We start from the raw sequence: 12,507 nt of genomic DNA, 5'->3' as shown, positions 1-12,507 counted from the left end.
TTCTGTGCATACTCACCAGTATTGGACAGCTCCTAATTGCCCACTGATACTGCCATCAATAGCTATGACCTGTGGTTCAACATGAAGTGGTGGTTTCAAGACAAATCTGGGATGAAAAGCATTGGAAGTACTTGGTCTTGGGTGGATTGGTGAATCTTCTGTTGCTAGTGCCACCCGTTTATTGGAGGAGCTGCATATTTTCTTTCTTGAGGGAATAATCAGCCTCTTATTTGTTTTTCCAGCTTTCAGGATGGACTACGAATCTGGATGATATTGTACTGGCTCATCACTTCAGTAGCGTGAGTTGAAGCTGTTTAATGCACTTTGCTGAATGGGACTCCACATCCAGGTCCCTTCATTCAACCAGCCTTAGTGATGTTGTTAATGATTCTTTGTCCTCAAAATCTGTCCCCCTGTCTGTCAAATCTGCTCCTATCCAGCCCTGGACTCCTCCACTCTTGCAATGTACAACTCCATCGCCACCCTCCCTTTACTGAGAGGGATTAGACAGACTGGGTGCAGGGAGGACGGTTTCCACTGACTGCGAAGCATGGAACTGGGGTATGCAGAGTCCAGATGTGGGATGGACCATTTAGAACTGTAATGAGGGAACATTTCTTCACTCAGAAGGTAGTGACCTTATGGAATTATCTACCACAGAAGGCTGTGGAGGCCAAGTCACTGGTTATACGCAAGTAAGAGATGGATAAATTTTGAGATCTTAAAGGCATCCAGGGGTATGGGGAAAAAGTGGGAGTATGGCATTGAGACAAAGGATCAGCCATAATTGTACTGAGTAATGGTACAGACTCAAAGGGCTGAATGGCCTCCTCTTGCTCCCAGTTTCTGTTTTCTTTTCTGCTTCTGTGTAAACTCCTTGAACATTTCGGCTTCTGAATTTTGTGCCCATCTTTCCTGGAACTGCACAGACAGATCTCCATCTTCCAGTCTCATCAAAGAGGCTGTGGTTAAAGGTAAGTAATGCTTCTCGCCTTTTAATGACCTGTCTGCAGCCTTTGACACAGTTACACCCACTGTCTTTCTCCACTGTCTCTCCATGATCTTCCGACTGGGTCAGCGCTGACACCCCTGATTCCAGTTTTATCCTTCCCATCCTGGCTGAGAATCACATGCAATGGCATTCTGTTCCCACACCGTCAGGATTCCGATCCCATTTGGCATTGACGTGCAGCCCCCTACTTGGCAACAGTGTCCAAAAACCACGAAGTTAGTCTGCACGCCAGAGCTGATAACAACCAGCTTTATCTCGCTAACACCTCCCCTGAGCGCCTCCACTGACTTTAAATTAAATAAATGGCTTTGCTGACATTTAGTTCCAGAGCTGCAGAAATATTGTCAATTGAATGTTGCGAAGACTGAAACAACTACACGTGCAGTTCCCTAGCTCCCAGCTGCATTCCTCCCCTAGTAACCATGAGAATAAACCAAGCAGCCTGCAACTTCGACACAGTCTCTGACCCCGAGAAGTTCTAACCTCCAATCTTTGCCATCATGAAGACCGCCCCACTTTCTTTTCCATAGAGTCATCCAGCTGCACCATGACTCAGTTCATCTGCTAAAACTCGGCCAATGTCTTTGTCACGTGTAGAAGTGATAACTGTCTAACACTCCAGAAGCCTGAACACCATCCAGGACAAAGCAGCCCACTTGATTGGCACCACACCCACTAGCATTCGCTCCCCCCACCACTGACGCTCAGCAGCAGCAGTGTGTACTATCTGCAAGATGCACTGCAGAAATTCACCAAAGATTGTCAGACAGCATCTTTCAAACCCACGACCATTTCCATCTAGAAGGACAAGGACAGCAGACATAGGGAACACCACCACCTCCTCCAAGTTCCCCTCCAAGCCACTCGCCATTCTGACTTGGGAATATATCACCGTCCCTTCACTGTTGCTGGGCCAAAATCCTGGAATTCCCTCCCTAAGAGCATTGTGGGTCAACCCGCAGCTGGGGACTGCAGTTGGTCAAGAAGACAGCCCTCCGCCACCTTCTCAAGGGGCAACTAGGGACGAGAAATAAATGCTGGCCAGCTAGTGATGCCCACATTCAACAAATGAATAGAAAAATAATGCTTTCCTGGGTGACTTGCCATGGTCTAACCTCCACAAAATTGAGGCTTTTCAGAACTCTGCTTCCATCTCCCGACTCGCTCATCCATCACCCTGCTGTTGCTAACTTATGTTTGCTCTGAGTCAAGTAACATTTCGATTATGAAACTCCCATCCCTGTATTCTGATTCCTCAATGGCCTCACCTTTCCATTTCTCCAGAGTATCCACGCTCCTCTGATTCTGGCCCCATGTGCATTGGCGATTTTGACAGCTAAGCCTTAGGATGACATGCCTGCAGTTATCTTGTAATGTTCCCTCCGAGTTGCTCACACTCTGATCTGCGTTGTCGTGGCATTGGCTTCCAATTCTAGAAGTTGCTGTTGTGCAGGGACCTTGGAAGTTGGCACAGCAGGAAAAGGTGTTGGAGGGCCATTGATACCTAGGCTCCAAGCTCAGGAATGTTCCCCTAAACCCCTCTGTTCCCCCTCCCCTGTACTCTCTTCCACCTTTTAAGATACTCTTTGAAACCTACCCACTTTGCTCACCTGACCCAATATGTCCTTGTGCAGCTCAATGTCAAATTTATTGTGAAGGGATTGGGGATGTTTTGCCATGTTAAAGGTGCTACATGAATGCAAGTTGTCATTGTTGTGTAAGTTGAAGTTGTTTACTCACTGTATTAGTTGGGATTACTGCTGCAATCCGATTTATGCTTTCCCGTTAACTCCCTGATTACTCATTATGTAACTGTGGACGTTAAATACAGTTATTTTCCCTCAGCATGTTGCAGAGCAAAATAGCTCAGACATTACAGTGAAGCTTTTGGAGATATTGGTGAGGCTGTTGCTGTGGTGATAGTGTAGGCATGGTCTGCAAATGTGATAATCTAATTCCCCACACTGTCACTGTCAGCAGCGAAATACTTTGAGCCCTGGGAATGAGTCGGGTGCTGGCTCACAGGGAGCGGGGATTTGCTCATGGGAGATTTGGAGCTGGCTTAGGGAGGGGTGTTGGCTGAGTGATGCCAGAACTGTTGCACTTACTCATTTGACCTCAGCTAGACTCCTGTGTGCATTTCTGGTCACTGCATTACAGGAAGGGTATGATAACACAAGAGAAGATACAGAGGAAATAAGTAGGTTGCCAGCAATGGGAGATTTTAGCTGTGAGGAAAGATTGGATAGTCTGGTGTTGGTCTTTTTGCATCAAAGGATATTTAATTGTGGTGCGTAAAAGTATAAGGGAGTGAATACACTGAATAAGACATTTTCATTAGCAGAAAAGTCAATAAACAGGGAAATAGATTTTAAGTTATTTGCAGAATGGTTGGGGAGTCAGGGATCAGTAATTATTTTCCCCACTGTGGGGTACTGGAACTTGCTCCTGAAAGGATGGTGGAGGCAGAAATCCCCATGACATTTAAAGAAAAAACACTTTGACAGACTCTTGAAGAACCGTATTAAAACTGAAAGGACTGCAGGTGCTGTAAATCAAACAAGAACAAAAGTTGCTGGAAAAGCTCAGCAGGTCTGGCAGCATCTGTGAAGAGAAATCAGAGTTAACGTTTCAGGCCCAGTGACCCATGGCAGCCCAGTCCTCAGGGAGGGTCTCCAGACCCGAAACATTAACTCTGGCCTATGTCTATGCTGTAGCCATTCTGTGATTCCCTGTCTCCTCTGCTCGCTTTACCTTGTTTACTGTATCAAAACACTTGAACACATTGAATGCCTCTCTCTCAAATGTTCCCTTAACTTTCTCTGCTCTGACATTGGACAGTTCCGGCTTCTCCAATGTCTCTCAGGAAGGAGTTTGCGAAAGAAAAGCTCGGGAAAAATGGTTTCAGGAATGAGGAACTTGAGCTATGAAGATAGATTTGAGAAGTTGGGACTGTTTTCCTTGGAGAAAAGAAGGCAGAGAAGAAATTTGATTGAGCTGTTACCTTCCTAAGGTACTTGAACAGAGTGGAGAGGCAGAAGCTGTTTCTGCTTGTGAAGGGTGTTCCGTTTCACAAACATGAGGGAACAGATTTACAGTGATTAGTAAAAGAAGCAGAAGTGACATGAAACATGCTCAAGGACAGTTTTGTGTCAGCTAAACTGCTGTGGGTCAGGACCAGGTAAGGATGGTAGGTTCCAATTCTGAAAGGACATTAGTGAACCAGAATGTTTTTTATGACAATGGAGAGCATTTACACGTTTGATATTGTGCTCGCTTTATACTCCAGATTTTTAATTGAATTCAAATTTTGCCATCTGTCATGCTGGAAATTGAGCCCATGTCCCCAGAATATTAATTAAGGTTTCTGGATTGCTAGTGTAAGGTTACCATTACATCTAGAGTCAAAAACACACTGCCTGAGGGTGTGGCAGAGGGCAAATTGAGCTGAAGCGTCCAGAAGAGAATTGGATTGTAATCTGTAAAGGAAGCTGGGTAGGTCCACGGGGAGAAGGCAGGAGAATGGCACAAAGTAGTTCAGTGGTTAGCACTGCAAGCTATATAGTACCAGGGACCTGGGTTCAATTCCACACTTCTTGCGTGCAGAGTTTGCACATTTTCCTGATGCCTACGTGGGTTTCCTCTGGCTGCTCTGGTTTCCTCCCACAGTCCAAAGATGTGCAGGATAGGAGGATAGGCCATGTTAGATTGCCCGTTGTGTCCAGAGATGTGCAGGCTAGGGGGCTCGGCCATGGGAAACATGGGGTTATGCGGATAGGGTAGGTGAGTTGTTTCTGCTTGGGATGCTGTTTAGAGGGTCCGTATGGACTTGATGGGCTGAATGGCCTGCTTCCACACGATAGGAATTCTAAAGTGAAATGCTTATTTGGAGAGCTGGTGAAGCCACAATGGGCTGAATGGTGGTCTTCTACTCTGTCTTAGATTCTGAGATTCTCATAAATGATATATCCTTTATTCCTAATAGTGTTCTGATAAATTTCACCCACCTCAAAGCTTGGAGTTCCGTATTGACGCAGTTTAATCCAGCTGAGGCTGATGTGTAACAGTATAGCACAACTTCACTTTTGTAAATGAAATGATTTAAATTAGTCTCAACACAATCCCTAGTGGCATGAATCCCCCTGAAGATCTGCTTCTGGTTCAGAATCCGATAGAGTTAGTGGGGATAGGTTGCAGTATTGTCTGCTGACATTTAATGGCAGTGAGAGGCTTAGCAGAAAACCAGCCTGCAGAACTCTCTTTCTGTGCATCTCACCAACTAACATGCCTCATGTGCAGAAAGAAATTTTCAGTTTTATACACAGTCAGTTTATGCTAAACTTCGAGAAAGTTGCGACAGTTTTTTGCTGGGAGAAATGGAGAGGACATCGATGGGAGTAAGCTGCTCACCAATCTGAAGTTAACTTAATGACGAAAAGCTAAACCCCTTTGGCATGGTATTTGTTTGAGCCAAATTTTGCTCCGAATGTTACATTAATCGGTCCAAGGTCGCCATGGTTGAGATGTGTGCAGGAACACATGCTCTGGTGGAGATTGCACAGACACACTCAGGCCCATATCATACATGTGCATGCACCCACCACAACTGGCACATGAACACATACACGTGTTACGTACATACCACACATACACGTATGCTGTACGAATATGCCGTGGACACACAAACACATCACATACAAACATATGTATGTGCATGCATATGTATAAACGACAAAAAGTATTTATATTTACATGAACACTTCACACGTTAACCACACATGGGCACACGCACATAAACTCGGACACGCAGATGCGCGCGCGCGCGCACACACACACACACACAGATACGGACACACACACGCACACGCACACACACACACAGATACGGACACACAGCCCAGCACACAGTAAATTTGCAGAAGATCAGGCTGCATCTGTGAGCAGTTGACATTTGCCGGTCAATGATCTTTGATCAGAGGTGGAAAGTGTCAGAGATTGAGAGATGGAGATGGGGGTTGGGAGAATGCACAATAATGTCACTGGAGTCAGATTGGAGAGGTTCAGGTTACTGCTCGGGACACAGGTTCAAGTCCCACCCTGGCACTGGTGGCATTTCAATTCACTTAATGAAAAGGTCTACAATTGGAAATAAGTCTCAGACATTGTGACCGTCGATTTGTTGCAAAACAAAATGTAGTTCACGCATGTTATTTTGGGAAGGATATCTGTCCTCCTTACTTTGCTGGTGCTGCAGATCCATGGCAACGTGGTTGACTCTTAACTGCCCTATGAAATGGTCTGACAGCAATCCACTCATTTCAAGGGGCAATTGTGGGTGGATATGAAGTCCTGGCTGCCATCCCATGAAAGACTAATGGAGGCAAAAAAACCTCAGTGCAGACTTGAGGGGACGGGGCAAAGCAAAAGGTAGGTCTGTGATGGAGTGGAATGCAGTGAATTAAACAGGAGCAGTGGTGCATGGAGAGAGGGAATGATCATGGAATGTGCAGTGACAGACAATTAGTTTGGAGATGATGGCACCAGAAAATGATAGCAGTAGAAACATTGCTAGCTCCTGATAGCCAAGAAAGTGAACAATTATGATGATTTTAAACAGACATTAGGAGGGCTAAAAGGGAACATGAAATGCCTTTGGCAAACAGGGTTAAGAAGAATCAAAGGGATTCTACAAATACATCAAGAACCAAAGGGTAACTAAGGAGAGAATAGGCCCCCTTAAAAATCAATGAGGCCGCCTAAGTGTAAAACCACAGAAGATGGGGGATACACTAAAGGAGTATTTTGCATCAGTGTTAACTGTGGAGAAGGATATGGTGGATGGAGAATGTGGGCAAATAAATAGCAACATCTTAAGATGTCCATCTTACAGAGTAGGAGGTGCTGGATGGCTTAAAATGCATGAAGGTGGATAAATCCCCAGGCCCTGATCAGGTGTACCACAGAACACTGGGAAATGAGATATCCATGTCATCGATAGCCACAGGTGAGGTGCTGGAAGACTGGAGGTTAGCTAACTTGGTACCACTCTTTAAAAAAGGCAGTAAGGAAAAGCCGGAGAACTATAGACCAGTGAACCTGACCATTGGTATTGGGCAAGTTGTTGGAGGGAATCCTGAGGGGCAGAATTTACATGCTTTTGAAAAGGCAAGGACTGATTTGGGATAGTCAACATGGCTTTGTGTGTGGGAAATCGTGTCTCACTAACTTGATTAAGTTTTTTGAAGAAGTAACAAAGGGGATTGATGAGGGCAGAGTGATGGACATGATCTATGTGGATTTCAGTGAGGCATTTGACAAGGTTCCACATGGTAGACTGGTTAGCAAGGTTAGATCACCTGGAATAGAAGGGAGAACTAGCATTTGGATACAGAACTGGCTTGAAGGTAGGAGGCAAAAGGTGGTGCGGAAGGGTTGCTTTTCAGATTGGAGGCCTGTGACCAGTGATGTGCCACAGGGATTGGTGCTGGGTCCACTACTTTTTGTTGTTCATATAAATGATTTGGATATGAAATAGGAAGTATAGTTACTAAGTTTGCAGATGATGCCAAAACTGGAGGTGCAGTGGACAGTGTGGCAGGTTACCACAGAGTACATTGGTCCCTTATCAGATGGGCCAATGGGTTGAGGAGTGGCAGATGGAGTTTAATTTAGATAAATGTGAGGTTCTGCATTTTGGAAAGGCAAATCAAGGCAGGATTTACACACTTAATAGTAAGGCCCTGGGGAGTGTTGCTGAACAAAGACCTTGGAGTGCATTGTTCCTTGAAAGTTGAGTTGCAGGTAGACAGGATAGTGTAGAAGGCATTTGGTATCATAGAATTCCTCCAGTGTAGATGCAGGCTACTCAGCCAATCGAGTCTACACCGATCCTCTGAAGAGCATCCAACCCGGACCAAACCCTTTAACCCTGCATTTCTCACAGCTAGCCCACCTAAACTACACATCCCTCGACACTATGGACAATCCACCTAATCTGCACATCTTTGGCGTGTGGGAGGAAACTGGAGCATGTGGAGAAAACCCATGCAGAAATGGGGAGAACGTGCAAACTCCTAGCCACCCAAGGGTGGAATCAAATCTGGGTTAATTGCACTGTGATGTGGCAGTGTTAACCACTGAGCCAGTACAAAATGTTTCAATTCCATTCAGCCAAGTGAAATGCACGTTGTTAATAAAATTTACAGCAACTGAAACAGGCTATTTCATCCAACTGGTCCATGTCTATTAATGTTCAACATGTGCCTCAACACTGGTGGCCAAAAGTTCAAAAAATTTAGCAATCTTTCCTTTCACTTCCAATCATCATTCACGCAAGTGGCAGAAGTAAAACAGCACGTCACATGTCCGTAGTCTAAGAAAGATGCAGAAAAATATCCAGCTGGCATGAAAGAGAAACCACTTACCCAGAACACATCATAGATAAAAAGTCCACCAAGGAGAATACAGCCTGTGCTGACATTGTTAAGGTGCAGGAGCTCAACACCGTTAAGAGCAAATGCTAATCCAAACAGATTGTTGGCAATCCAATGCTTCTTCAGCAAATATGCTTTCCTTTATTGGTCAGTGCATTGAGTGTAGGAGTTGGGAGGTCACTTTGTGGCTGTACAGGGCATTGGTTAGGCCACTTCTGGAATACTGCATGCAATTCTGGTCTCCCTGCCATAGGAAGGATGTTGTGAAACTTGAAAGGGTTCAGAAAAGATTTACAAGGATGTTACCAGGGTTGGAGGGCTTGAGTTATAGGGAGAGGCTGAATAGACGAGGCTATCCTTCCTGGAACATCGGAGGCTGAGGGGTGGCTTTATAGATGTTTATAAAATCATGAGGGTGTGGATAGGGTAAATAGACAAGATCTCTTCCTGGGGTGGGGGAGTCCAAACTACGTTTAATGTGAGAGTAGAAAGTAGAAAGCAACTTTTTCACACATGGGGTCGTGTGTGTATGGAATGAGCTGCCAGAGGAAGTGGTGGAGGCTGGTATAATTACAACATTTAAAAGGCATCTGGATGGGTACATGAATAGGAGGGTTTAGAGGGATGTGGGCCAGATGCTGGCAAATGGGGCTAGATTTATTTAGGATATCTGGTTGGCATGGACAGGTTGGACCGAAGCGTTTGTTACCGTACTGTACAACTCTATGACACTATAACACTGTTAGGTGACAATCCACCTGTCAGCACATAAAGCAATTAACAGAAAACCTAGTAAATAATTCCAAAGACACAAGCAGATGATCTGCCTGGTTATATTATTGTGAATTATACCTCAATCTTTTGAGTTTGATTTCAAAACAGAGGCTCAGTTGCACAAATGGGAATTAATAATTTGGTCCTTTACCCGTCAGGATCAATAAGCCAGTCCATTAAAATCTGGAAATGACTTCCTTATTGTGTTGCTTATGCAAATCTGTTATTATTGCAGTTTTCTGCAGTTTGAAACTTCCTCTGAACTTAGTTCTATATTTAAAAGGGACAAAATGTGCATAATTTCAAGTGGGGTGTGATGGACCAGGTTTGTGAAGAGAATACTGACAGAAGCCTAATCAATAGATACTTGCAGAAGGAGAGCTGAAGTGATCAGCAGTCTGTCTACTGCTGTTACTCTTTTTTTTCTTCACGCGTTCATGGGATGAGGGCATCACCAGGCAGCATTTATTGCCCATCCCTAGTTGCCCAGAGGGCAGTTAAGAGTCAACCACATTGCTGTGGATCTAAAGTCACATGTAGGCCAGACCAGGTAAGGATAGCAGTTTCCTTCCCTAAAGGACATTAGTGAGTCTGAGATAACATGGTGTAGAGTTGGATGAACACAGTAGGCCAAGCAGCATCAGAGGAGCAGGAAGGCTGATGTGTCGGGCCTAGACTCTTCTTCAGAAAATTAGTGAACCTGATGGGTTTTTCTGACAATGGATTCATGGTCATCATTAGATTCTTAGTTCCAGATATTTTATTGAATTCAAGTCCCACCATCTGCCGTGGGATTTGAACCCAGGTCCCCAGAATATTATCTGGGTCTCTGGATTAACAGTCCAGTGATAATACCACTAGGCTAACACCTACCCGTGCCCCCCCCCCCGCCCATCACCTTGAAATCTCCCCACTCCCAACCTCCCCCCAGACCAGCCCCCTCTTGTCCCTGCCTCCTTTTACCTGTCCGACTTCTCTCCCACCTCACTAGCAATGCCTATCCCCGCTTCTTACCTACTAGCTTCATCCCCGCCTCCTTGACCTGTCTGTCTTCCCTCCCACCTACCTGCTCCTCTGTCCACCTTCTATCATCGCCTCACCCTCTCTCTATTTATTTCAGAGTCCCCTTCCCCTCCCCCATTTCTGAAGAAGGATCCAGACACGAAACATCAACTTTCCTGCTCCTCTGATGCTGCCTGGCCTGCTGTGTTCCTCCAGCTCCACACCTTGTTATCCCCCCGTCGCCTTCTGCTTTAAGATAAAGTTGTTTAATTTCAACAGATTGTGAGCAACTTACTCAACGACATCCCTTAAATAAAAGCAGAAAACTCTGGGAACACAGCAGTTCAGGCAGCATTCAAGGAATGAGAGAGAAAATTAACACTTTGGTTCTGTGCCCTTTCATTACAATAATGTGACAAAAATATATTGATCTGAAACATTTAGTCCTGTTTCTCGAGAACTGCTGCTGGCTTGCTGTACATTCCCAGCATTTTCCATCCTTATGTTAGATTTTCAGTATCTACTCTGCCTTTGTTTGCATGGCCAGGTGTGCCCAGTATAATACATAGGGCAAGTGATTGTAAGAGTACATACATGATCCTGGCAATCTGGGATATACAGTATTTGTGAGGGATGCATCAAAGATAAATGACATAAAATGCTCACTCTAGATTTAACCACACAAACTCACCAATGGGGAAGTGAATAAGAAAGAAAAACATAGAAGGGAGGACCAGGAGTAGCCCATTCGGCCCTTCAGGCCTGCTCCACCATTCACTATGAGCATGGCTGATCATTTGGCTCTATAGCTTGTTCTATCAGTTTAGCGGCCCGGTGGCTCAGTGGTTAGCACTGCTGCCTCACGGCTCCAGGGACCCTGATTCAATTTCATCCCCTTGCAGCTGTCTGTGTGGAGTTTGCACATTCTCCCTGTGTCTGTGTGGGTTTCCTCCGGGTGCTCCGGTTTCTTCCCACAGTTCAAAGATGTGCAGGTTAGGTGGATTGGCCATGCTAAATTGCCCATAGTGTTCAGGGATATGTAAATTAGGTGGGTTACAAGGGGAAAGGGTCTGGGTGGGATGCTCTGAGGGTTAATGTGGACTTGTCGGGCCGAACGGCCTGTTTCTACACTGTAGGGATTCTATGATAGCCATAGTTGCAATAGCCAACTCCTCCTTGAAATCATACAGTGTTTTGGCCTTCAACCCTTTCTGTGTAGCGAATCTTACAGGCTCACTACTCTCTGGGTGAAGAAATTACTCATCTCAGTCCGAAATGGACAGTGACCCCTGGTTCTGAAGTCCTCTTCTATTGGAACACTCTCGTGTCCAGTCCTGTTTGAATTTTCTATGTACCTATGAGATTCCCCTCTCATTCTTCTGAAAGCCAACAAATAAGTCTTAACTGATTCAACCTCTCCTGGTACATGTCAGTTGTGCCATCCTCAGAGCCAGTCTAGTAAACCTTTGCTGCACTCCCTTTACATCATGAACATCCTTTCTCGGATAAGGAAACCAGAACTGCGCACGCTGTTCCAGGTTTAGTCTCAACAAAGCTCTGTAGAATTTCTGCAAGAAGTACAAGATCGGGGCGTTGAATGGAAATGTGTTGAGTCTTTCTGTCTTTTGGACAGATTACAGTTTAAGAGAAAAGACAAAAAGACTTGGAGCATTTCCCACCGAAAGTTCAATAGATTTACATTCCCCAGTCACTTCCTTGCACTGAAGGCAACCAGACTACAGCTTGAAATAGTTACACCTTCAAAAGAAGGTTTCAGGAAATTCATTGGAAAATGCTCCAAATCTTTTGTCTCCTTGGCAGCCTGGTGGCTCAGTGGTTTGCACTGCTGCCTCACAGCACCAGGGACCTGGGTTCAATTCCACCCTCTCGCAACTGTCTGTCTGTGTGGAGTTTGCTTCTTCTCCTCGTGTCTGCGTGGGTTTCCTCCGGGTACTCCAGCTTCCTCCCACGGTCCGAAGATGTGCGGGTTAGGTTTTTTTCTGAAGAAGGATCTAGGCCCTAAACTTCAGCTTTCCTGCTCCTCTGATGCTGCTTGGCCTGCTGTGTTCATCCAGCTCTACACCTTGTTATCTCAGGCTAGGTGGATTGGCCATGCTAAATTGCCAATTGTGATCAGGGATGTGTAGATTAGGTGGGTTATAGGGTGATGGGCCTGGCTGGGATGCTCTGAGGGTTGGTGTGGACTTGTTGGGCCGAAGGGCCTGTTTCCACACTGTAGGGATTCTGTGATTCTTTCTGCCTTGTTGTTTTAAATTGAAATCTATT

At 45.3% G+C, this 12,507-nt stretch overlaps 1 protein-coding gene across 3 annotated transcripts in view; it reads left to right on the top strand.

Annotated features, from left to right (window-relative positions):
- The window catches only part of LOC125461262 (protein NDRG3-like), a 129,732-nt gene that overhangs the window by 74,226 nt on the left and 42,999 nt on the right, over positions 1-12,507 (top strand). For all 3 annotated transcript variants that reach the window (XM_059652743.1, XM_048549813.2, XM_048549814.2), the window contains exon 9: positions 243-299. In XM_059652743.1, coding sequence (XP_059508726.1) covers positions 243-299 — 57 coding nt within the window. The remainder of the gene's footprint in view (positions 1-242; positions 300-12,507) is intronic.

The sequence above is a fragment of the Stegostoma tigrinum genome, chromosome 19 (genome assembly GCF_030684315.1).
Source record: "Stegostoma tigrinum isolate sSteTig4 chromosome 19, sSteTig4.hap1, whole genome shotgun sequence".
Classification (NCBI taxonomy): domain Eukaryota; kingdom Metazoa; phylum Chordata; class Chondrichthyes; order Orectolobiformes; family Stegostomatidae; genus Stegostoma; species Stegostoma tigrinum.
Note: the sequence above shows the minus strand (reverse complement) of the source record. Positions and strands in the feature narration are given on the sequence as shown.